The 27,300-nt window shown below is 44.9% G+C and overlaps 1 protein-coding gene across 1 annotated transcript in view; it reads left to right on the top strand.

Moving 5' to 3' along the window:
• The window catches only part of SLC29A3 (solute carrier family 29 member 3), a 69,158-nt gene that overhangs the window by 1,860 nt on the left and 39,998 nt on the right, over positions 1-27,300 (top strand). The window contains exon 2 of the mRNA XM_077259288.1: positions 736-1,019. Coding sequence (XP_077115403.1) covers positions 736-1,019 — 284 coding nt within the window. The remainder of the gene's footprint in view (positions 1-735; positions 1,020-27,300) is intronic.

Below are 27,300 nucleotides of genomic sequence, written 5' to 3'. Positions count from 1 at the left end.
AAATGGTTTAAAATGAGTTTTGGGGGTGAAAGAATCCCTGTGAATGGATCTCCCCAGTGGCATCCATCACCGCTAGATTATGATGACTGCTGTATATTGGATAAGTCATCAAACGGCAGATGAAATAAGGGGCATGTTAAAGGGGTTTTCCTTTTAAAATGTTGTTTTGCCGCTCATAGGCTTGAACTAGGGAAAATGATTAAAATCAGTTATTCATCTCTGTGCTGCCCCTGGTCTTTGCTGAGCAGCTGCAGCGGTGACGTCACAGTCCAGCGCACGTGACCTCTGCAGTCAATCACTGGCTGGGATGCCGATGTAGATGGCACAAGCCCATGAGCACAGTGCTTGCCAGCTGTAGATGAGACGTCACCACTGCCGAGGCAGAGAGGTATCGCTGGACCTGCAGAAGGTGAGTATCACTGAGAGTTCAAAGGACTAAGACTGAGAACTGAAATCTTCAAGGTCAGAAATCGGTTTGTGAGCAGACTCCTCCGTCAGCGGCCTTGGTGGAATAGCGCAGAACACAATGTATGCATTGCCTGCGGGTCTCACGCTCGCCAGCCCCATAGGCTTTTATGAAGTTGTTGCGTTTGAGTTGTGAGTCCCACGGACTGTCCATGCATTGAGGACTGTGCTCGGAGAGGGGGTGCGATAGCGCCTGAAATAGAGGGGGGATGCGATGCTTCTTTATTTCCTGTGATAATTAAATTGCATTCTGTAATTTTTATTTTACAGTGTCCGAGAACCCTACAGGCAGCTCAAACTCTCTTTCTGGGTCACCGGATGGCAAATGTTCGGAGGAAGAAGACCCCCTCATAGGGGAGCACCAAAGAAACAATTGCCATGCTCAGAAGCCGGTGGACCATTATAATGGGACCTATATTATATTCTTTATGTTGGGAGTGGGTTCCTCACTCCCCTGGAATTTTATTTGCACAGCAAAACACTATTGGATATACAAGCTAAGGAACTGCTCCGATCTGCCCATCATAGAGGGCACTGGCGTGTCAGACTTGGGCGTGAGTATCAATGAGTATTTATGACATGACAGCTGCATTAACTTAACATCACTGTACAAAAGTAAATGGTTAACGTAACCACGGATGAGTGTTCCACCAAATAAGCCTGAATTTCCCCTTTCTCTCATCCCTTTGATTAGTTCGGCTAAGCATGCATGTATCTTTATGGGGAGAGGGGAGTAAGCTGCTGCCAGACACCTGAGATCAAAAGTATCGAGCATTGTATCGAGACTTTACCTAAAAATCTTTTGAGGGACAGTTAACTGGCCCCCACAGACTCTCCCCCCTAAGTTGCCAGTTTTGGACGCGTTTTTTCTCTAGCGTATGGGTTCCTTTGGGCATTGGACTGGTCCCAATAGCAACCGGTGGAAATGTGAATGGGATGCTTTACTATAATCCAGAACGCACACGTTTAACATCCATAGAAAATGTGTAATGATGTTATTGGGAAGGTAATAAAGTTTAGTGTTGAATCTCTATAAGCTGTAAAATGGTGAAGCGTATGTTTGGGTTACACCACCACTCCTGCTCAGTCTTCTGTGACAGCGCTCCAGGTACACGCCATGCTCTGCCATGCCACAGGCCTGAACATGTAAGGAGCCCAGAGCATTGGCGGGTTGGCAATTATTGCACAGCAGCATTATTATTTATTTTTACACTCCCCTCTCCTGGATACACCATAAACTTTACTGTACAGTATACAGCAAAGCTGGGAAGACATTCGAGGTCAGGTGAGATGTTACAAACCCTGCAATTCCAGCATTATAGTCTTAGGCCATGTTCACACATTGCGGTTTTTAACGCGGAACCGCCGCAATTTTGATGCTGCGGGTCCGCAGCAGTTTCCATAGCGTTTACATTTACATGGAAACCCTATGGAAACCGCAAACCGCTGTGCACATGCTGCGGGAAAAACCGCGCAGAAACGCAGCGGTTTACAACCCGCAGCATGTCACTTCTTTGTGCAGAATCGCTGCGATTCTGCACCCATAGGAATGCATTGAACCGCTTACTTCCCGCATGGGGCTGTGCCCACGTTGCGGGAAGTAAGCGGTTAATGTGCGGGTGGTACCCGGGGTGGAGGAGAGGAGACTCTCCTCCAGGCCCTGGGAACCATATTTGTGTGTAATAAAAAAGAATTAAAATAAAAAATCATGTTATACTCACCTCTCAGCGCTGCACGCGGCCGGCCGGTCAGAGTTGCTGTGCGAACAGGACCTGCGGTGACGTCGCGGTCACATGACCTTGACGTCGCGGTCACATGACCGTGACGTCACGAAGGGTCCTTCTCGCACATCATCTTTGGAACCGGACCGCCGGGTGCAGCGCCGAGGAGATCGGGACGTCAGAGGGTGAGTATATAAACTTTACTTTTTATTTTAACATTACTATTGATGCTGCATATTGCTGCATATGCAGCATCAATAGTATAGGCAGAAAACCGCAGCGGAAACCGCGGAACAAACCGCGATAAATCTGCAGGGATAACCGCAGCGGTTTTGCCATGCAGATTTATCAAATCCGCTGCGGGAGAACCCACAGAGGTCACCCGCAAAGTGTGAACATGGCCTTAGGATTTATGTTGACAGCATTCATTGTATGATGACCTGATCTACCAGGTCATTATTGTGTTTGACAACACTAGACTTGAATAGTCTTTTTTCTTTTTTAGTGGCTTACAAATTGAGTGTGTGTGTTTGTGTGTATATATACATACATACATACATACAGTTAGGTCCATATATATTTGGACAGAGACAACATTATTCTAATTTTGGTTCTAGACATTACCACAATAAATTTAAAACAAAACAATTCAGATGCAGTTGAAGTTCAGACTTTCAGCTTTCATTTGAGGGTATCCACATTAAAATTGGATGAAGGGTTTAGGAGTTTCAACTCCTTAACATGTGCCACCCTGTTTTTAAAGGGACCAAAAGTAATTGGACAGATTAAATAATTGTAAATAAAATGTTCATTTCTAGTACTTGGTTGAAAACCCTTTGTTGGCAATGACTGCCTGAAGTCTTGAACTCATGAACATCACCAGACGCTGTGTTTCCTCCTTTTTGATGCTCTGCCAGGCCTTCACTGCGGTGGTTTTCAGTTGCTGTTTGTTTATGGGCCTTTCTGTCTGAAGTTTAGTCTATAACAAGTGAAATGCTGCTCAATTGGGTTGAGATCAGGTGACTGACTTGGCCATTCACGAATATTCCACTTCTTTGCTTTAATAAACTCCTGAGTGGCTTTGGCTTTATGTTTTGGGTCATTGTCCATCTGTAGTATGAAACGACGACCAATCAGTTTTGCTGCATTTGGCTGGATCTCAGCACACAGTGTGTCTCTGAATACCTCAGAATTCATTCGGCTGCTTTTGTCCTGTGTCACATCATCAATAAACACTAGTGACCCAGTGCCACTGGCAGCCATGCATGCCCAAGCCATCACACTGCCTCCGCCGTGTTTTACAGATGATGTGGTATGCTTTGGATCATGAGCTGTACCACGCCTTCGCCATACATTTCTCTTTCCATCATTCTGGTAGAGGTTGATCTTGGTTTCATCTGTCCAAAGAATGTTCTTCCAGAACTGTGCTGGCTTTTTTAGATGTTTTTTAGCAAAGTCCAGTCTAGCCTTTTTATTATTGATTCTTATGAGTGGCTTGCACCGTGCAGTGAACCCTCTGTATTTATTTTCATGCAGTCTTCTCTTTATGGTAGATTTGGATATTGATACGCCTACCTCCTGGAGAGTGTTGGTCACTTGGTTGGCTGTTGTGAAGGGGTTTCTCTTCACCATGGAGATTATTCTGCAATCATCCACCGCTGTTGTCTTTTGCATTGATGAGATCACCAGTGCTTTCTTTCTTTCTCAGGATGTACCAAACTGTAGATTTTGCCACTCCTAATATTGTAGCAATTTCTCGGATGGGTTTTTTCTGTTTTTGCACCTTAAGGATGGCTTGTTTCACCTGCATGGAGAGCTCCTTTGACTGCATGTTTACTTCACAGCAAAACCTTCCAAATGCAAGCACCACACCTCAAATCAACTCCAGGCCTTTTATCTGCTTAATTCAGAATGACATAATGAAGGGATTGCCCACAACTGTCCATGAAATAGCCTTGGAGTCAATTGTCCAATTACTTTTGGTCCCTTTAAAAACAGGGTGGCACATGTTAAGGAGCGGAAGCTCCTAAACCCTTCATCCAATTTTAATGTGGATACCCTCAAATGAAAGCTGAAAGTCTGAACTTCAACTGCATCTGAATTGTTTTGTTTAAAATTCATTGTGGTAATGTCTATAACCAAAATTAGAAAAAGGTTGTCTCTGTCCAAATATATATGGACCTAACTGTACATACATACATACATACATACATACATACATACACTGTCTGAGGGTTTTTGAAGACAACTTTGGCTTTTTTTTTTTTTTTTAACTCCTTCAGCACGGCGGTACCATGCGCTAGTGAGATTGGGCATTGCTGCTGTCTCCCAAGTGCTGGGTTCAGCCGTTCTGATGGCACAGTGCCGGAGACACACGATGTAGTTGTGATCTTAGTGAGGATTGGAGAGGAGGATACCTGCCCTGATTACTGGGCAGCGAGATCACTCATAGGTGCCTACCCCGTCACTGCCAGAGTTTGTACTCCCAACGCATATAACTGAGTACAGAAAAGCCAGAAAAATAGACAAAGGGGTAAGCAGGGGTTGGAGGCCACTCAAGCCTGGCTTGAGAAAGGCTCCGTGTGAGCCGAAACGTCGTATAGAGATGTGGGGCTGAAATAAACTTCACAAGTTTTCTTCACTTTCAAAAGAATTGGAGTGCTGCCTTCATTTTTTATCTGATATATTATACACAGTACAGACCAAAAGTTTGGACACACCTCATTTAAAGATTTTTCTGTATTTTCATGACTATGAAAATTGTACATTCACACTGAAGGCATCAAAACTATGAATTAACACATGTGGAATTGTATACTTAACAAAAAAGTGTGAAACAACTGAAATTCTGTCTTATATTCTAGGTTCTTCAAAGTAGCCACCTTTTGCTTTGATGACTGCTTTGCACACTCTTGGCATTCTCTTGATGAGCTTCAAGAGGTAGTCACCGGAAATGGTCTTCCAACAATCTTGAAGCAGTTCCCAGAGATGCTTAGCACTTGTTAGCCCTTTTGCCTTCACTCTGCGGTCCAGCTCACCCCAAACCATCTTGATTGGGTTCAGGTCTAGTGACTGTGGAGGCCAGGTCATCTGGCATAGCACCCCATCACTCTCCTTCTTAGTCAAATAGTCCTTACACAGCCTAGAGATGTGTTTGAGGTCATTGTGCTGTTGAAAAAATAGAATTAGACTTACCGGTAATTCGGTTTCTAGGAACCTTCCACGACGGCATATGGAGGTTGTCTCTTTGCCCTAATGGGGAACAGGAAATACAGAGAGGTTAAAAGGACCTCACACTTGCCAGTGACTTACAACTGAGACCATAGCACCGGTTTACCTTCTGAATCCCAGAACTAATCCAGGAATATATATAGGGTGGGAAATTAGCGCCGTCGTGGAAGGTTCCTAGAAACCGAATTACCGATAAGTCTAATTCTATTTTCTCTAGTCACCTTCCACGACGGCATATGGAGGAATACCAACTAATTTGGCACTAGGGAGGGACAACGGCCTGGAGAACTTTACGGGCGAAGACTAAGTCCTTATTGGACAATACATCCAATCTATAATGTTTGGAGAAGGTATGAAGTGAGGACCACGTTGCTGCCCTGCAGATCTGCTCCAGAGATGCACCTGCTCTTTCTGCCCAGGAAACTGATGTAGATCTGGTTGAGTGGGCCTTGATCCCTACTGGAGGTAGTTTATTTTGAATAAGGTAAGCTTGTGTTATAGCTTTTTTGATCCATGTAGCAATGGTACTTTTAGCTACTTTCTTCCCCTTATTTTGTCCTGAGAGATGGACAAAAAGGTTATGATCAATTCTGAGAGCGCGGGTCTGATCTAAGTAGTGTAATAGAATTCGCTGAACATCAAGAGTGTTGAATTTTCTTTCTTCCGAGTTTGCAGGTTTATGGCAAAAAGTTGGTAGAAGGATCTCTTGGGAACGATGGAATTCAGAGACAACTTTTGGAAGAAAAGAAGGATCAAGACGAAGCACTAATAATCTTCTCTAACCAGTAGATAAGGTTCTCTTATCGATAAGGCCTGTAATTCACCCACTCTTCTAGCCGAAGTTATGGCTACCAAAAAAACAGCTTTGAAAGCAAGATTTTGTGGAGAACAGGAATTCAAAGGTTCAAAAGGTGGACCTGTAAGACCTTGGAGCACCACATTGAGATCCCTGTTTTCTAGGATTCATTCTAATTGCTGAGGTCATAAATCTTTTGATCCAGCGATGACCTGCTAGATCTTGATCAAAGACAGAACTGAGCGCAGAGACCTGGACCTTCAGAGTACTGGGTCTAAGACCGATCTCCAAGCCTTTTTGTAAAAAATCTAATATCCTAGGTATATTTGGCTTGAGAGGGTCTGGAAGGTTAGGTAGACAAAAGGATGAAAACTTTTTCCAGATTTTATTGTAGATGGCGTTTGTTTCTGGTTTCCTGGATTTTTGCAGGGTAGCTATGACAGGGTTTGATAACCCTTTTGCTTTCAATACCTGGGCTTCAGTAACCACGCCGCTAAGTTCCATCTCTGAGGGACTGAGTGGAGAAGGGGTCCCTGAGAGAGGAGATTGTCCTTTACTGGTAATATTACCGGCCCGTCCACCTGTAGCTGGATGATCAAGTTGAACCAACTTCTTTTGGGCCATAATGGAGCTGTCAAAATAGTCGGGGTCCTTTCTATCCGTATTTTCCGTAGAACCTTTGCAAGAATTGGGATTGGTGGAAATGCGTAGGCTAGATGAAAATGCCAATCTTGGACTAAGGCATCTACTCCTCTGGGATTGCCTCTTGGGTTCAAGGAGAAGAAGGTTTCGACCTTTGCGTTTTGGTGAGAGGCTAAGAGGTCGACTTCTGGGAGACCACACTTGCGTACTAGCATGTTGAATGTTTGATGATCCAGGCTCCATTCGCCAGGGTGAATGTCCTGGCGACTCAGGTAATCTGCCTGAATACTGGCAGCATCTTTTAGATGAATTGCCATCAGGCAGTAAGTGTTTTTCGGCCCAACAAAAAATTCGAGCAGAGATTTTCTTTAGGCTGAGGAATTTTGTACTGCCCTGGTGCTTGATGTGAGCCACCGTGGTCATGTTGTCTGAATATATCTGAACATGTTGTCCAGAAATCTGACGAGTTGCTGCTAACAGGGCCTCTTCCACGGCTTTGAGCTCTCTGAAATTTGACGATTTCCCTCTGATCGACTGGTCCCAAAGACCTTGATAAGGAAGATGGTTTATTATGGCTCCCCAGCTCCTCTTGCTGCCATCTGACTCTGATCGTGGTTAGTGGGAACTGAATCCAACTCACACCCTTGAGGATGTTTCTGGAATTCATCCACCATGTTAAGGATGCTTTCACTCGCCCTGGTGTGTGGATCCTTTTGGTTAGAGTGCCAGGACGACCATCCTAATTGTCTAGAATGTGGGCTTGAAGGATTCTTGAGTGGGCTTGAGCCCAAGCCACCGACTGTATGCAGGCTGTCATGGAGCCTAAGAGTGACATTCCCTCTCAGAGAGTAGGAGATCTCATCTCCTTGAATTTTCTGATCTTTACTACTAATGGTAGTCTGTGATCGTCTGGAAGAAAGGACATTTGTTTTGCCGAGTCCAGAACCACTCCCAAAAATGTCCTGGTTTTTGAGGGTTGAAGCTGGGATTTTTTTATATTTGGAATCCAACCCAGAGACCTCAATATCTCTAAAGTGGTTGACACATGGGATATCAGGGTTATCTCGGTGGGAGCTACTATCAGGAGATCGTCCAGATAGGGCACTATACAGATACCTTGTTTCTGGATAAATTACACCGCCTCTGCCATTATCTTGGAGAACACTCTCAGTGCTGATGAAATGCCGAAGGGAAGGACTCCAAACTGATAGTGCTCCTCTTGACGACTCCTCTGTATCGCAAACCTGAGATATTTTCTGTGTCTCGGGTGAATAGGAATGTGAAAATATGCATCCTTTAGGTCGATGGTTGCCATAAAGGAGTGATGCTCTATCAAAGGAATGGCTGATTTTACAGACTTCATCTTGAACTTGCGATATTTCACATGTTGATTTAGACCTTTTAAGTTTATAATGATACGGACGTCCCCTGATGGTTTGGAATAATCGGGAATAATGTCCTAGCCCCCATTCCGATTGTGGAACTGGGGAGATCACGTTTGATTTGATAAGATCCCTGAGACCTAATGTCAATAAATTGTGATCTTTTGATGTTGGAAGGGTACTAATTTTTAGACCCTGAGGGGGGGAGGAAATTAACTCTATCAATAGGCCCTCCTTGATAACATTGAGAACCCAGTGGGAACTGGTGATGTTTTCCCACTGACCCACATATTTTGAGAGTCTTCCCCCCCACCGGGTCGGAGTCATTGTTTGTCCTGTTGGGATTGCTGCTGCTGCTGCTGCTTTTGTGGGACAAAAATATTTTTCCCTCTATCTTTTGCGTAGCTCCATCTGCCAGTTTTGCCTTTACCTCTCGCTTGAGAGGGCTGAGACTGTGGGGCACGAAAAAAACGTTTCCTAGGTGGTTTTTGCTCCGGGAGCGCCTTTTTCTTGTCAGTAGCTTTGTCAAGAATGTCATCTAAGACCGGACCGAAAACATATTCTCCCTTAAAGGGTATGGCACACAATTTGGCTTTAGAGATGATATCACCACTCCATATTTTAAGCCAGAGAGCTCTTCTGGCAGAGTTGTTAAGCACTAGGGATCTGGCGGCAACTCTAACAGATTCCAGAGAAGCATCCGCCAGGAAACCAGTAGCCCTATGTAGAATAGGGAGCGAATCGAACATCTCGCCTTTTGAGGTATCTTGAGATATGAGTTTCCAATTTTTCTAGCCAGCGGGAGAGGGCCCTAGCTGCACAAGTAGAGGCGATGTTAGCCTTAAGGACAGATGTAGAAGTTTCCCATGACTTCTTCAGGAGACTTTCAATCTTCCTATCCATCGGATCCTTCAATTGTGAAGAATCCTCAAAAGGGAGCGCTGTTCTCTTGGCAACTCTTGCCACCTGAACATCAACCTTGGGAATGTCCAATTTTAACAAATTCACCCTCTAAAGGAAATCTAAGTTTCATTTCTGAAGGGGTGCTAAGGCGTTTCTCTGGCAGTTCCCATTCCTGATCAATCATATTAATGATGTTACCGTGTACTGGGAACCCCACCCTTTTCTCCGATCTGAGCCCACCGAACATTTGATCCTGAATAGACTGTGGTTCAGGTTCCTTTTCTAGTCCCATAGTGTTACTAACAGCAGACACTAGATCCTCCAATATAATCTGAGGAGAAGAGGTATTTTCTGACCTCCGCCTTAGGTGATACTGGATCTTCCCACCCAACGGATGAGGTATGAGAGAGGTCTAAATCAGAATCAGATTCCACAACCTGAATCTTCTTCTTTTTAGCTGGGGAATGTGGTAGCGGAGGTGGAGGAGTAAAAGCTGCCAAGGAAGATTGTACCTCCTGTTTAACAAGAGAGCGTATTTCATCTAGCAGAGATGGTTGCTCGGCTTTTACTATCTTGTCAGTGCATGGCTGGCAGAGTTTTTTATCCCAGTGAGGAGGGAATTTAACATTACAGACCGGGCACTTCTTTCTATAGGCAGCTTTAGGCCATGTGCACACGTTCAGTATTTTTCGCTAAAAAAACCGCTTACATATGCCTCCCATTATTTTCAGTGTTTTCCGCATTTCTTGTGCAAATGTTGCATTTTTTTCCACGAAAAAATCGCTTCGCGGAAAAAAAAGCAACATGTTCATTAAATTTGCGGAATTGCGGGGATTCCGCACACCTGGGAATGCATTGATCTGCTTACTTTCCGCATGGGGCTGTGCCCACCATGCGGGAAGTAAGCAGATCATGTGCTCTCCTCCACTCTATTCCACTCCACTCTCCTCCATGGACTGGGCACCATATAATTGGTAAAAAAAAAAAAGAATTAAGTTAAAAAAGTCATATACTCACCTTCGATGGCCCCCGGAGTCTTCCCGCCTCTCAGGTGCACGCTGCCGCTTCCGTTCCTATAGATGGTGTGTGTGAAGGACCTGCAATGACGTCGCGGTCACATGACCGCGATGACGTCGCGGTCACGTGACCGCGACGTCATCGAAGGTCCTGCACACACACACCATCTATAGGAACGGAAGTCGCTGAGGAGATCGGCTGTCTGCAGGTGAGTATAACCATTTTTTTATTTCTTTTTATTATTTTTAAACATTCTATCTTTTACTATTGATGCTGCATAGGCTGCATCTATAGTACAAAGTTGGTCACACTTGTCAAACACTATGTTTGACAAGTGTGACCAACCTGTCAATCAGTTTTCCAAGCGATGCTACAGATCGCTTGGAAAACTTTAGCATTCTGCAAGCTAATTACGCTTGCAAAATGCTAAAAAAAACCTCGAAAAAACGCAAAAAAAAAATGCGGATTTCTTGCAGAAAATTTCCGTTTTTCTTCAGGAAATTTCTGCAAGAAATCCTGACGTGTGCACATACCCTTAGGGGTAGACTTTTCTCCCTAAAATCGAAAGGGAGAGAGGAGTGAGGACAGATAAACCCCCTAAGGGTACTACCTCCCGGATCCCATCCCTGCATACACTCACTGTGGCAGGGGTAGCACTTGGCTCTGCAGACGCAGGGCATGAAGAGACATCCATAGAGGGAATTTAGCTATACCTCAGTGGTGACTTCAGCAGGATTTTATAGACCTCTGTCCCAGCACCTGCCTCCAGCGGTCGTACACTCCCCCTCCAGGATCCATGTGTCGGACGCCATCAGGCTTGACACACCGGCCAGCGAAACCCGGAAGTACCGGCTTCAGGGAGATACGAAAACCGGAAGTGATGCGCGCGCGACCGCTGACGTCACTTCCAGATCGCCGAGCAGAATGGAGGAGGAGAAGCCAGGAATCTCGGAGAGGAACCTGGCTGGGGATCCGAGGCCTGCTTTGCTCTCTTGGGGGCGCAGGAAGGCCAGGAAGAGGTCCCAAGGTACCTGCATGCAGGACGACGGGAGCAGCACAGGAGGAGGCAAGGAGTGACCGCCAGCTGCCCGGCTTAACAGGCAAAGCCTGTAAAAGGTACTGCAGTCGCCGGCCACTACAGCACATGGAACACCTCTCCCTGTCCCATGGGGAACAGGAAAGACACTGGCAAGTGGGAGGTCCTTTTAACCTCTCTGTATTTCCTGTTCCCCATTAGGGCAAAGAGGCAAACTCCATATGCCGTCGTGGAAGGTGACTAGAGAAATAAATGATGGTCCAACTAAACGCAAACTGGATGGAATAGCATGCCGCTGCAAGATGCTGTGGTAGCTGTCATGATCTCAATGGCAAGAGATCATAGCATAAGCATATATAGGAACTAGCTCTTGGAAGATGGGAACTGAGCTGACCATGAACTAAACCTAACACACAACTAGCAGTGGCCGGGTAGCATGCCTACGTTGATTCTAGATGCCCAGCACCAGCCGGAGGACTAAATAATGCTAGCAGAGGAAAATATTAGTCCTAGCTCACCTCTAGAGAAATACCCCAAAAGGAGACAGAGGCCCCCCACATGTATTGGCGGTGAATTAAGATGAAACAACAAACGTAGTATGAAAATAGGTTTAGCAAATTTGAGGTCCACTTACTACATAGCAGAAGACAGAAAGGACACTTTCATGGTCAGCTAAAAACCCTAATCAAAACACCATCCAGAAATTACTTTAAAACTCTGGCATTAACTCATAACACCAGAGTGGCAATTCCTGTTCACAAGAGCTTTCCAGACACAGTAACGAAACTACAGCTGTGAACTGGAACAAAAATGCAAAAACAAACATGGACAAGAGTCCAACTTATCTAGTAGTTGTCTAGGAGCAGGAACAAGCACAGAGAGGCTTCTGATAACATTGTTGACCGGCAAGAAACTAACAGAGCAGCAAGGTTATATAGCGACTCCCACATCTTGATGGGAACAGGTGAACAGAGAAGATGAAGACACCAGTTCAATTCCACCAGTAGCCACCGGGGGAGCCCAGAATCCAAATTCACAACAGTACCCCCCCCTCAAGGAGGGGGCACCGAACCCTCACCAGAACCACCAGGGCGATCAGGATGGGCCCTATGAAAGGCACGAACCAGATCAGAGGCATGAACATCAGATGCATTCACCCAAGAATTATCCTCCTGGCCGTATCCCTTCCACTTGACCAGATACTGGAGTCTCCGTCTGGAAACACGAGAGTCTAAGATTTTCTCCACAACGTACTCCAACTCACCCTCAACCAACACCGGAGCAGGAGGCTCAACGGAAGGCACAACCGGTACCTCATACCTGCGCAATAACGACCGATGAAAAACGTTATGAATAGAAAAGGATGCAGGGAGGTCCAAACGGAAGGAAACAGGGTTAAGAATCTCCAATATCTTATACGGGCCAATGAACCGAGGCTTAAACTTAGGAGAAGAGACCCTCATAGGGACAAAACGAGAAGACAACCACACCAAATCCCCAACACAAAGCCGAGGACCAACACGACGGTGGCGGTTGGCAAAAAGCTGAGTCTTCTCCTGGGACAACCTCAAATTGTCCACCACCTGCCCCCAGATCTGATGCAATCTCTCCACCACAGCATCCACTCCAGGACAATCCGAAGATTCCACCTGACCAGAGGAAAATCGAGGATGAAACCCCGAATTACAGAAAAACGGGGACACCAAAGTGGCAGAGCTGGCCCGATTATTGAGAGCGAACTCCGCCAATGGCAAAAAAGCAACCCAATCATCCTGGTCAGCAGACACAAAACACCTCAGATATGTCTCCAGGGTCTGATTAATCCGCTCGGTCTGGCCATTCATCTGAGGATGGAAAGCGGACGAAAAAGATAAATCTATGCCCATCCTAGCACAGAATGCCCGCCAAAATCTAGACACGAATTGGGTCCCTCTGTCAGAAACGATATTCTCAGGAATACCATGCAAACGAACAACATTTTGAAAAAACAGAGGAACCAACTCGGAAGAAGAAGGCAACTTGGGCAGAGGAACCAAATGGACCATCTTAGAGAAACGGTCACACACCACCCAGATGACAGACATCTTCTGAGAAACAGGCAGATCTGAAATAAAATCCATCGAGATGTGCGTCCAAGGCCTCTTAGGAATAGGCAAGGGCAACAACAATCCACTAGCCCGAGAACAACAAGGCTTGGCCCGAGCACAAACGTCACAAGACTGCACAAAGCCTCGCACATCTCGTGACAGGGAAGGCCACCAGAAGGACCTTGCCACCAAATCCCTGGTACCAAAAATGCCAGGATGACCTGCCAACGCAGAAGAATGAACCTCAGAGATGACTCTACTGGTCCAATCATCAGGAACAAACAGTTTATCAGGTGGGCAACGATCAGGTCTATCCGCCTGAAACTCCTGCAAGGCCCGCCGCAGGTCTGGAGAAACGGCTGACAATACCACTCCATCCTTAAGGATACCTGTGGGCTCAGAGTTACCAGGTGAGTCAGGCTCAAAACTCCTAGAAAGGGCATCCGCCTTAACATTCTTAGAACCCGGTAGGTATGACACCACAAAATTAAACCGAGAGAAAAATAATGACCAGCGCGCCTGTCTAGGATTCAGGCGCCTGGCGGTCTCAAGATAAATCAAATTTTTGTGGTCAGTCAATACCACCACCTGATGTCTGGCCCCCTCAAGCCAATGGCGCCACTCCTCAAAAGCCCACTTCATGGCCAAAAGCTCCCGATTCCCAACATCATAATTCCGCTCAGCGGGCGAAAATTTACGGGAAAAGAAGGCACAAGGCCTCATCACGGAGCAGTCAGAACTTTTCTGCGACAACACTGCCCCAGCTCCGATCTCAGAAGCGTCGACCTCAACCTGAAAAGGTAGAGCAACATCAGGCTGACGCAACACAGGGGCAGAGGAAAAACGGCGCTTAAGCTCCCGAAAGGCCTCCACAGCATCAGGGGACCAATCAGCAACATCAGCACCCTTCTTAGTCAAATCGGTCAATGGCTTAGCAATATCCGAAAAACCAGCAATAAATCGACGATAAAAGTTAGCAAAGCCCAAAAATTTCTGAAGACTCTTAAGAGAAGAGGGCTGCGTCCAATCACAAATAGCTTGAACCTTGACAGGATCCATTTCAATGGAAGAGGGGGAAAAAATATATCCCAAAAAGGAAATCCTCTGTACCCCAAAAACACACTTAGAACCCTTCACACACAAAGAATTAGACCGCAAAACCTGAAAAACCCTCCTGACTTGCTGGACATGAGAGTCCCAGTCATCCGAAAAAATCAGAATATCATCCAGATACACAATCATAAATTTATCCAAATAATCGCGAAAAATATCATGCATAAAGGACTGGAAAACTGACGGAGCATTAGAAAGACCAAAAGGCATCACTAAATACTCAAAGTGGCCCTCGGGCGTATTAAATGCGGTTTTCCACTCATCCCCCTGCCTGATTCGCACCAAATTATACGCCCCACGAAGGTCAATCTTAGAGAACCACTTGGCCCCCTTTATGCGAGCAAACAAATCAGTCAGCAACGGCAATGGGTATTGATATTTAACAGTGATTTTATTCAAAAGCCGATAATCAATACATGGTCTCAAAGAGCCGTCTTTTTTTGACACAAAGAAAAAACCGGCTCCTAAGGGAGATGACGATGGACGAATATGTCCCTTTTCCAAGGACTCCTTTATATATTCACGCATAGCAGCATGTTCAGGCACAGACAGATTAAATAAACGACCCTTTGGGTATTTACTACCCGGGATTAAATCTATGGCACAATCGCACTCTCGGTGCGGAGGTAACGAACCAAGCTTGGATTCTTCAAAGACGTCACGATAGTCAGACAGGAACTCAGGAATTTCAGAGGGAATAGATGATGAAATGGAAACCACAGGTACATCCCCATGAGCCCCCTTACATCCCCAGCTCAACACAGACATAGCTCTCCAGTCGAGGACTGGGTTGTGAGATTGCAGCCAAGGCAATCCTAGCACCAAATCATCATGTAGATTATACAGCACCAGAAAGCGAATAATCTCCTGGTGACCCGGATTAATACGCATAGTTACTTGTGTCCAGTATTGTGGTTTATTATTAGCCAATGGGGTGGAGTCAATCCCCTTCAGAGGAATAGGAGTCTCCAAAGGCTCTAAATCATACCCACAGCGTTTGGCAAAGGACCAATCCATAAGACTCAAAGCGGCGCCAGAGTCGACATAGGCGTCCGTGGTAATAGATGACAAAGAGCAAATCAGGGTCACAGATAGAATAAACTTAGACGGTAAGGTGCAAATGGAAACAGATTTACCAAGTTTTTTAGTGCGCTTAGAGCATGCTGATATAACATGAGTAGAATCACCACAATAGAAACACAACCCATTTTTCCGTCTAAAATTCTGCCGCTCGCTTCGGGACAGAATTCTATCACACTGCATACTCTCTGGCGATTTCTCAGTGGACACCGCCAGATGGTGCACTGGTTTGCGCTCCCGCAAACGCCTATCGATCTGAATAGCCATTGTCATGGACTCATTCAGACCCGCAGGCACAGGGAACCCCACCATAACATCCTTAATGGCATCAGAGAGACCCTCTCTGAAAGTCGCCGCCAGGGCGCACTCATTCCACTGAGTAAGCACAGACCATTTACGGAATCTTTGGCAGTAGATTTCCGCTTCATCTTGCCCCTGAGATAGGGACATCAAAGTTTTTTCTGCCTGAAGCTCCAAATGAGGTTCGTCATAAAGCAACCCCAAGGCCAGAAAAAACGCATCCACATTGAGCAACGCAGGATCCCCTGGTGTCAATGAAAAAGCCCAGTCTTGAGGGTCGCCCCGGAGCAAGGAAATCACAATCCTGACCTGCTGTGCAGGGTCTCCGGCAGAGCGAGATTTCAGGGACAAAAATAATTTGCAATTATTTCGAAAATTCTGAAACCCAGATCTATTCCCCGAGAAAAATTCCGGCAAAGGAATTCTCGGCTCAGATACAGGTGCATGACAAACAAAATCTTGCAAATTTTGTACCTTCGTGGCGAGATTATTCAAACCTGCAGTTACCCTCTGAAGATCCATTACAAACAGGTGGACACAGAGCCATTCAAAGGGGAGAAAAAAAAAAAAAAAATTTCAGCAGACTACTTATTTCTCTCCTTTCTCAGCCAAGGATTTTAACCCTTTAGTGGGCCGGTCAAACTGTCATGATCTCAATGGCAAGAGATCATAGCATAAGCATATATAGGAACTAGCTCTTGGAAGATGGGAACTGAGCTGACCATGAACTAAACCTAACACACAACTAGCAGTGGCCGGGTAGCATGCCTACGTTGATTCTAGATGCCCAGCACCAGCCGGAGGACTAAATAATGCTAGCAGAGGAAAATATTAGTCCTAGCTCACCTCTAGAGAAATACCCCAAAAGGAGACAGAGGCCCCCCACATGTATTGGCGGTGAATTAAGATGAAACAACAAACGTAGTATGAAAATAGGTTTAGCAAATTTGAGGTCCACTTACTACATAGCAGAAGACAGAAAGGACACTTTCATGGTCAGCTAAAAACCCTAATCAAAACACCATCCAGAAATTACTTTAAAACTCTGGCATTAACTCATAACACCAGAGTGGCAATTCCTGTTCACAAGAGCTTTCCAGACACAGTAACGAAACTACAGCTGTGAACTGGAACAAAAATGCAAAAACAAACATGGACAAGAGTCCAACTTATCTAGTAGTTGTCTAGGAGCAGGAACAAGCACAGAGAGGCTTCTGATAACATTGTTGACCGGCAAGAAACTAACAGAGCAGCAAGGTTATATAGCGACTCCCACATCTTGATGGGAACAGGTGAACAGAGAAGATGAAGACACCAGTTCAATTCCACCAGTAGCCACCGGGGGAGCCCAGAATCCAAATTCACAACAGGTAGCCATGCTGGTTCAGTATGCCTTCAATTTTGAATAAATCCCCAACAGTGTCACCAGCAAAGCACCCCCACACCATCACACCTCCTCCTCCATGCTTCACGGTGGGAACCAGGCATATAGAGTCCTTCCGTTCATCTTTTCTGCGTCGCACAAAGACACGGTGGTTGGAACCAAAGATCTCAAATTTGGACTCATCAGACCAAAGCACAGATTTCCACTGGTCTAATGTCCATTCCTTGTGTTCTTTAGCCCAAACAAGTCTCTTCTGCTTGTTGCCTGTCCTTAGCAGTGGTTTCCTGGCAGTTATTTTACCATGAAGGCCTGCTGCACAAAGTCTCCTCTTAAAGGGAACCTGTCACCCCCCCCAGGCGTTTTTAACTAAAAGAGCCACCTTGTGCAGCAGTAATGCTGCATTCTGACAAGGTGGCTCTTTTAGTTCTGGTTGCTGTAACTGCCGAAATAATCAGTTTTGTAATTTGTCCTAAATACCTCTTCTTCAGTCAAGGAGGCAGGCCTTTCCCCCCTGCTTCAGACGCCGCACAGCCGTCACTAAAAATCTTCTTGGCGCCAGGCGCCGCCTCCTTTCCGCTGTTTTGAAATGAGCCGGCGCCTGCGCTTTTTTCTCCTGCCTTGGGCAGGCGCAATGAGCGCTGCCTGTCTGTCCTCACATGCAGTCTAGCTGACTGCGCCTGTGCGGCCGCCCTGCCTGTGAATCCCAGCTCCGCAGTGAGAATAAATCAGAAGACACTGCGGGGCGGGGATTCACAGGCAGGGCGGCCGCACAGGCGCAGTCAGCTAGACTGCATATGAGCACAGAGGACGGGCAGCGCTCACTGCGCCTGCCCAAGGCAGAAGAAAAGAGCGCAGACGCCGGCTCATTTCAAAACAGCGGTGAGGAGGTGGCGCTCGGCGCCAAGAAGATTTGAGCGACGGCTGTGCGGCGTCTGAAGCAGGGGTGAAATGCCTGCCTCCTTGACTGAAGAAAAGGTATTTAGGACAAACTACAAAACTGATTATTTCGGCAGTTACAGAAACCAGAACTAAAAGCCACCTTGACAGAATGCAGCATTACTGCTGCACAAGTGGCTCTTTTAGTTAAAAACGCCTGGGGAGGGGAGTGACAGGTTCCCTTTAACAGTTGTTGTAGAGATGTGAAGCTGCTAGAACTCTGTGTGGCATTGACCTGGTCTCTAATCTGAGCTGCTGTTAACCTGCGATTTCTGAGGCTGGTGGCTCAGGTAAACTTATCCTCAGAAGCAGAGGTGACTCTTGGTCTTCCTTTCCTGGGGCGGTCCTCATGTGAGCCAGTTTCTTTGTAGCGCTTGATGGTTTTTGCAACTGCACTTGGGGACACTTTCAAAGTTTTCCCAATTTTTCGGACTGACTGACCCTCATTTCTTAAAATAATGATGGCCACTCGTTTTTCTTTACTTAGCTGCTTTTTTCTTGCCATAATACAAATTCTAACAGTCTATTCAGTAGGACTATCAGCTGTGTATCCACCAGACTTCTGCTCAACACAACTGATGGTCCCAACCCCATTTATAAGGCAAGAAATCCCACTTATTAAACCTGACAGGGCACACCTGCCAAGAGTGTGCAAAGCAGTCATCAAAGCAAAAGGTGGCTACTTTGAAGAACCTAGAATATAAGACATAATTTCAGTTGTTTCACACTTTTTTTGTTAAATATACAATTCCACATGTGTTAATTCATAGTTTTGATGCCTTCAGTGTGAATGTACAATTTTCATAGTCATGAAAATACAGAAAAATCTTTAAATGAGAAAGTGTGTCCAAACTTTTGGTCTGTACTGTATGTATGTATGTATATATATATATATAGATATATATATATATATATATATATATATATATATATATATATTCCAGCCAATCAACCAATCACAATTTAAATCAAGAGACCTCATTATTGTTACAGTGTAAAGCAGTGGTGTGATTTAAGTGTAGAGTCCAACAACTCATAATTCCACCTTTGGGTGAACGGCATAAAACCGCATCATCAAGGTGAACTATTTCTTTCTGGAATCAGGGGCTCTGACTCCTAGTGAACTGCACAGTTGTTTTTATTGTTGGGCTGTGTTCATGTGTCCAGTAGTGATCAGTTAGAACGGATCCAGCAGAAATCCGTTGGCAGAGAAGTTGTGCAGACAACTTTTTAGTCCGTTTATTAAAGGGACTCTGTCCCTGTGTCACTATAGAGAACGGATGATGGGCCTCTATAGAGTCTTCCTGGGAGACGCTATAGAGGCCCATCATCCGTTCCCTATATTTGAAGGCGCATGTAACCTTGAAGGAATATGGTACAGCCTCGTCAGGAGATGGGTGAGATCTAACCATATCACCGCTTTAAATTGAAAGTGACACAGACTATATTCAACCCTATCTGTGATATCAAAGTACAGGTCCTTCTCAAAAAATTAGCATATAGTGTTAAATTTCATTATTTACCATAATGTAATGATTACAATTAAACTTTCATATATTATAGATTCATTATCCACCAACTGAAATTTGTCAGGTCTTTTATTGTTTTAATACTGATGATTTTGGCCTACAACTCCTGATAACCCAAAAAACCTGTCTCAATAAATTAGCATATTTCAACCGTCCAATCAAATAAAAGTGTTTTTTAATGACAAACAAAAAAACCATCAAATAATAATGTTCAGTTATGCACTCAATACTTGGTCGGGAATCCTTTGGCAGAAATGACTGCTTCAATGCGGCGTGGCATGGAGGCAATTAGCCTGTGACACTGCTGAGATGTTATGGAGGCCCAGGATGCTTCAATAGCGGCCTTAAGCTCATCCAGAGTGTTGGGTCTTGCGTCTCTCAACTTTCTCTTCACAATATCCCACAGATTCTCTATGGGGTTCAGGTCAGGAGAGTTGGCAGGCCAATTGAGCACAGTAATACCATGGTCAGTAAACCATTTACCAGTGGTTTTGGCACTGTGAGCAGGTGCCAGGAAGCATGAAATGCTCCAAAATCTCCTGATAGCTAGCTGCATTGACCCTGCCCTTGATGAAACACAGTGGACCAACACCAGCAGCTGACATGGCACCCCACACCATCACTGACTGGGTACTTGACACTGGACTTCAGGCATTTTGGCATTTCCTTCTCCCCAGTCTTCCTCCAGACTCTGGCACCTTGATTTCCGAATGACATGCAAAATTTGCTTTCATCAGAAAAAAGTACTTGGGACCACTTAGCAACAGTCCAGTGCTGCTTCTCTGTAGCCCAGGTCAGGCGCTTCTGCCGCTGTTTATGGTTCAAAAGTGGCTTTACCTGGGGAATGCAGCACCTGTAGCCCATTTCCTGCACACGCCTGTGCACGGTGGCTCTGGATGTTTCCACACCAGACTCAGTCCACTGCTTCCTCAGGTTCCCCAAGGTCTGGAATCGGTCCTTCTCCACAATCTTCCTCAGGGTCCGGTCACCTCTTCTCGTTGTACAGCGTTTTCTGCCACATTGTTTCCTTCCAACAGACTTACCATTGAGGTGCCTTGATACAGCACTCTGGGAACAGCCTATTTGTTGAGAAATTTCTTTCTGGGTCTTACCCTCTTGCTTGAGGGTGTCAATGATGGCCTTCTTGACATCTGTCAGGTCGCTAGTCTTACCCATGATGGGGGTTTTGAGTAATGAACCAGGCAGGGAGTTTTTAAAAGCCTCAGGTATCTTTTGCATGTGTTTAGAGTTAATTAGTTGATTCAGAAGATTAGGGTAATAGGTCGTTTAGAGAACCTTTTCTTGATATGCTAATTTTTTGAGACAGGTTTTTTGGGTTATCAGGAGTTGTATGCCAAAATCATCAGTATTAAAACAATAAAAGACCTGACAAATTTCAGTTGGTGGATAATGGATACAGATATATGAAAGTTTAATTGTAATCATTACATTATGGTAAATAATGAAATTTAACACTATATGCTAATTTTTTGAGAAGGACCTGTATATGTATGGGTTGTGGTCTTTTTTTGCAGGTGAAAAGATGTGGATATATGCATCACTATACAAGGCTTCCTACTGATAATGGATTAAGAGATGGGCATACAGCCCGCTATAGAGTAGGAGCCTTGATATGCTATTTACCATTTTGAGTCCTCTATTTTATTGTATATGCTGCAAATTCATATGCTGATGTACAATAGTGTGCCAAATATATACCTCCGTCACAATCCTGAGCATGGCAATAAGATAGGGTGACATGTGCTTTCTTGAACACAGCTAGATAAATACGGTAATGGGTACAAAGGGTCACCATTATATAATGCCTAATAAATACGCTGGGATATAAGTAAAACAGCACGATTTGCAAGCTCCTCAAGCTTGTCTACCTTGTATGGCAGCACTATTGGTAAAAGGCTCAGTGTTGCTACGCTGTGATATAACTAAAACAGCACGTTCTGCAAGCTCTTGTTCATTTGCCTTTTGTGGCAGCTCTGTTGATAATAGGCTCAGTGTTGTGGTTCATTTATTTTTGTCTCTGAATTGGAAAGACCCTTTTTTCCTGAGACCTTGTTTGGACAAGTTTGTTAAGAGCCACCTTTTGGCACACTTTTGGTATAGGTTCCTGTATAGGGCCACACCATAAATATTTTCATCAGTTTTTTATATCCCCTTTCCCCTTTTTTGTGTCTTGTAGTGTTGTGTTCGTTTTTTTCACTCAGGTGGTTTCGGTTGGCACTTTTTTGTATGTTTCTAATTTTGGAGATAATAAAAGTTAAGTTTTAGGTCCTTGGCTATACTGTGACTGTTTGTAGTGCTACTGATTGATTTTTAACTTTTTCATCACAGATGCAGTACATTGAGTTGTATGCAATTGGATGGACTTCAGCTACCAATCAGTAGAGCTACAAAAAGTCGCAGTGTAGCAAATGCCTCAGGCTATGTGCACACGGGAAATCCTCTTAAATCCGCAAAATTAATGAACATGCTGCGTATTTTTCCGCATGCGTTTTTTACGGAAAAAAACGCAACATGTTCACAAAAATTGCGGAAACCATTAAAAATGATGGGATGCTTAATGTATAAGTTTTTTAAGCGTTTTTGCCTCGGAAAGCTGCCGAATAAACATGCAAAAAAAGCAAAAAATCCGGGAATAATCCAGAACGTGTGGACATGCCCTCACTCGGACAGAATACAGGCTTCTTAAATATCACTGTACCGTATTTGTTTCTTTGCTCTTATAGAGGAATGGTCACCAGATGAAAAATAGCCAGTTTTTGCCCTTATTGCATTCCCACTACTCTCCTGAGGTTTTTTTGTTTGTATCTGCCATATGATCCCAGAGATATGAACCTTTTTATTTTGTGCTGATTTTTTTATGTTCTTTTCTAAGGGGACTTGGTTTACAGGTATCTAGGCATGTATTTAGACTGTTTTGCATAATTACCCTGTGAGGCACACCCCCTTGTAGAGAGATGAAAAAATTAGCACTGAATTGAAATGCTTGTATGTCTGGATCCTTATGGATTGAAAAAAAACAACAATAACCCCAGCATTCTCCAAGGAGCAGCAAAGATAAAATAAGAGAAAACACTGGCCACTTTAAAATTCTTGCATATAGTTGTACAGTGTTCTTACTACAGCCGCAGTGAACCATAGAAAATGTAACCTTAAGAACTCTATCTAACATTGTACATGGGGATGGGAATGCTCCAGTAGAGCAAACTAGGAGCATTTGTCTTTTCCACAGATCTCCACGACTTGGACACAGCGGGCTGCAGTAATATGAGAAGCCCCATAAGCATACAATATATACAGTGAGAGCACAATTATAATTGCGTTCTGTCTAGAAGTCTGACAGACTTCTAGACAGGTTCACTCCAGCCAAAGCTGCATGTGTCGCGGCTGTGTCACAGTCATGAAACATGCATGGAGAGCCCAACAAATAGGCTCTCCATGCATGTTCTGTGACACAGCCGCCACACATGCAGCTGCGACGCCGATCAGCTGATCAGGCGGCAAGATCCAGGAAGCCGGGTTCCCTCTGCAGCTTGCCGAATAAGAGAGAACCTGAGCAAATTTGCTCATCTCTAACTACTATCGCATAGTGAACAAATAATACCACATACAAGGGACAAATACCACCACACCATGGATGGACCACATATTACCATCACATAGTGACCAAATAATAGCACATACAAGGAACAAATACAACCACACCATGACCAGACCACATATTACCACCACATAGTGAACAAATAATACCACATAAAAGGGACAAACACCACCGCACTATGACCAGACAAATTATTATCGCCATATAGTGAACCGATAATAATGACAAACTGAAAGGATCTGCCTTATAGTGTATGTCAGATTAATGTTCCACTTTTGAACGGAAAAAATTGAGACCCAGCGGTGGCTTCCATAAAAGGAACAGTGACAGCGCATGTGCCGCTGTCTCCATACATTTCTATAGGAACTCCAAAAATTTCTGAATTACCCTGTTGGGACCTTTATATATGTAACATAGATGATATAGCCCATCAATATACCATAAATATCCCTGATGGGACAGGGAACTTTCTTATTACATGGTCAAGATATACAGACATACACCTGTACTTTAGTCAGAGATAAGTACCGTATACACTAATATAACCAATTCTACCCACGTGGCCATATTGTGCTCAGGCAGTCAGCAGAGGATTACTACGCTCCAGTCTTTACAAGTCTCCAGCATTGATCAGACAGTTCTTGGGAGATGTAACAAGGACCTTTCTGCAGTCTTCACTTGTCTTTTACTGGATACTTGGAAACCAGTATGGGGCTTTTTTTGCATTGTCATTCCTCTGTTATTTCTCCTGAAAATATATGAATAAACTGACAAATGGCTGATAACCATTCATCTGTGTCCCTACCAGTCTAATCTTGGTTGATCACTGCCGACAGAATCAGACTGTATGGATGCATCTTATTTAGGAGGGGAATGGTAATCCCCTAATTGTCAGTTTTGCCTGGGATACAGATTTTGCAATGTGACTGATTTAACCCATCGAGTGAAAGCTGCAGTTCTAAGAATTGCACGGCAATTTTGAAAAACAAAACAATTAAATCTTTGACACTTACATCCAATTTGCATAATACTTTGGAACACAGTGTATATATTATATACAGTAGTCTATCTATCTATCTATCTATCTATCTATCTATCTATCTATCTATCTATCTATCTGTCTATCTATCTACAGTTGTGCTCAAAAGTTCACATACCCCGGTAGAATTTTTCTTTTTTCAGAGAGTATAAATGATAACACCAAAACTTTTTTATCCACTCATTCTTATGAAAAAATTTACAGCACATGCTGCATTGTACTACTGAACACAATTTATTATATATTTCAGGAGTCAGTCCATTTTGTACCAACTCCACCAAAATGGGCACAGGCTCCACGACTCCGACTCCACAGCCCTGGAAAAGAGAATAATTAGTGGGTAGAAGGGCACTCGAACTCTAGTGCCACCTATTTGGAAGTAGTAATCCTAAAAGTCACTATCTACCCTTTAACGAGCCTTGCCATATGAACTAGAGTAAAAGTCAAACTCGATGTAACGCCGTAGCTCCCTCTAAGAAGCCTCTCACCTAGCCAAATCACATCTCATACTTTGCACTGACGAGAGGCAATACCCTGACACAACTTGTCTGCAAATTGAGATTCTGGTTTGGCTTTAAGCCTGAGGTATATGGCAAGGCTTGTTCAAGGCTAGATATTGACTTTTAGGAATTCTACTTTCCAATAGGTGACACTAGTGTTCTAGTCCACTTCCTCTCTGAAGAGCCAATTTGTGTATTTAATTTCTCAGAGGAGCATGCAGGGCCTTGTAAGGAGGATGACCAGGCTGCAAGTACCTGTATTGAGCCGGGTCCAGAACTGTTGAGGCTGAATCCCCTGTTTCCTGGGGAAAGGAATAGGAGACCAGACAGGCCCCATGGCCCAGGAAGAGGGGGCGTGTTTAGAGAGAAAACTCGGCTGGAAGCTGAGGGAGAAAGTGTGCGAAGCTGTAGAGAGGCCCCCCCGCCGTCAGCGGGCGAACATGGCAGGCAGCGCGCTCCGCACCCAAACCGCTGGTGCTGCAACAGACCGCAGCAGAGAGATCCGGTGGCCTAGAGAGATCGGGTGCAGGATTGCCATCTGCGCCCCGATTTACCATGGTATATCTGCCGGGCCAAGTCTGGCTCAGACAGTGCCGGAGTCCACTGCAATAATAAGGAAAGAGCGAGGAGCCCTGTTCAGCTAAGTGCCGCACGTCAGCCTAAGAGCCAGGGCAGAGTTCAGGACCACGCTGGAGAAGCAGCGCGCCAGTGGTTGTCGGCACTTCAGTCTTGGCGGGAACAGGCAGCGCGCAGCATAGAGAGAAAAGTGCAGCGCACCCCGTAGTTGATAGGGATCGAGGTGCTGTGTGCTTCGTGACCGTGAGTACAGCGCACGTGCCGCAAAGAGAGAACCGATTTACCGGATAGACTTTTGTAACCCACCTTACCAGCATATACTTTCCCACACACGGGAGACCCTGATTGTGCTGAGTCCTTGTTTGCTCCGGCCGCATATGTTTATTGACTAGGGGCTCAGTGGAAGGTACCGGAGACCGACCTCTGCCGCCAGAAGACGTTATCAGCTGAACCTTCTTGTACCAGCACTGCGCCAGCCGTTGTTGGCTCTATTGATTTCTTAGCAGAATTCATAGTCTGAGGAATTACTGCCACGTTAAAGGGAATCTGTCACCTAATTTAGGGCTTATAAACTGCGGCCACCGCCATCATGGGCTTATCTACAGCATTCTATAATCCGTAGATAAGCCCCCAAAGTAACCTGAAAGATAAGAAAAACAAGTTCGATAATACCCAGGTGCGGTCCTGGTGCTGTCCGGTCTGATGGGCGCCGCAGGTCTGGGTCTGGAACGGCTCCTGCGCAGGCGTACTTTGTCTGCCCTGTTGAGGGCAGCGTAAAGTACTACAGTGCCAAGGCGCTGGGCCTCTTTGACCTTTCCTGGCGCCTGCACACTGCAGTACTTTGCGCTGCAAAGTACGCCTGCGCAGGAGCGACGACAGGAAGCAAGGAAGAAGACGTCATCGCATGAAGATGGGAGGCGCTGGACCCAGATCACGACGCCCATTGGACCGGACCGCATCGGGACCGCCCCCCCCAGGTGAGTATAATATAACTTGTTTTTCTTATCTTTCAGGTTACATCGGGGGCTTATCTACAGCATTACAGAATGTTGTGGATAAGCCCCTGGTGGCGGTGGCCGCAGTTTATAGGCCCAAAATTAGGTGACAGAGTCCTTTTAAGTGTACAAAGGCACTGCCTTTACTGAATCTACTGTTTTTTTTGTTTTTTTTCAACCCTGCATATCATTTTGCCATTAAACCCTTCATTCTGCCATTTAACTATTTATTTCCCCGTTCAAACTGTTTGCCTCCCTGCATGGAGTATCCCCCTGTTCAAGTGAAATTGTTAACCCTTGCTCCGCCTCCTATCTGTCACTGCATCGCGCAACCTGCTCACAGCCTCCTCACTCTGACATGTCAGGCTAGGCATGTCACTTTCCACAAGAAAAATGTTACCCCTTAAATCCCCCTGGGTAGAAGGGCAAAATGATCAATTGTAAGTACACAGTGCTATATAATCTGATGATTGCAATATATTAAGAGGATACACATTTTGATGGGAGGATTAGTGCCTTTTTAAGACTACAGCATAGCTTACATTTGGTTGTCTTTCAGGAGAAAACAGTAACCATATGAGCTTACGTTTTGTCATGGTTGTATTTGAGATGAGAATGATGTATTTCTAAGGCTAGTTTCACATTTGTGTTTAAATCTGCAGCGTTTAAAACGCATCCGCAAGTGGTGGAAAAAACGCATGTAAACGCGTAAAAACGCGGCGTTTTTTTGACGCATGCGGTTAAAAAAAACCGCCGCGTTTTTTCCTGCGTTTGCGTTTTTGGTGCGCATGATGAGAAATTTCACAAGAGAAAAATCAAGATAACCAGACACTGCCAATGGGACTACAGAGGGCGTGTATTATGGGATCTCTATATATAGACCCTAGGGCTACTGAAATTTTAACAGTTTGCTACTGTATCCTGTGTCATGATGGATCTTCGCATGGAG

Source organism: Ranitomeya variabilis, chromosome 4 (genome assembly GCF_051348905.1).
Source record: "Ranitomeya variabilis isolate aRanVar5 chromosome 4, aRanVar5.hap1, whole genome shotgun sequence".
NCBI classification, from domain to species: Eukaryota; Metazoa; Chordata; class Amphibia; order Anura; family Dendrobatidae; genus Ranitomeya; species Ranitomeya variabilis.
Note: the sequence above shows the minus strand (reverse complement) of the source record. Positions and strands in the feature narration are given on the sequence as shown.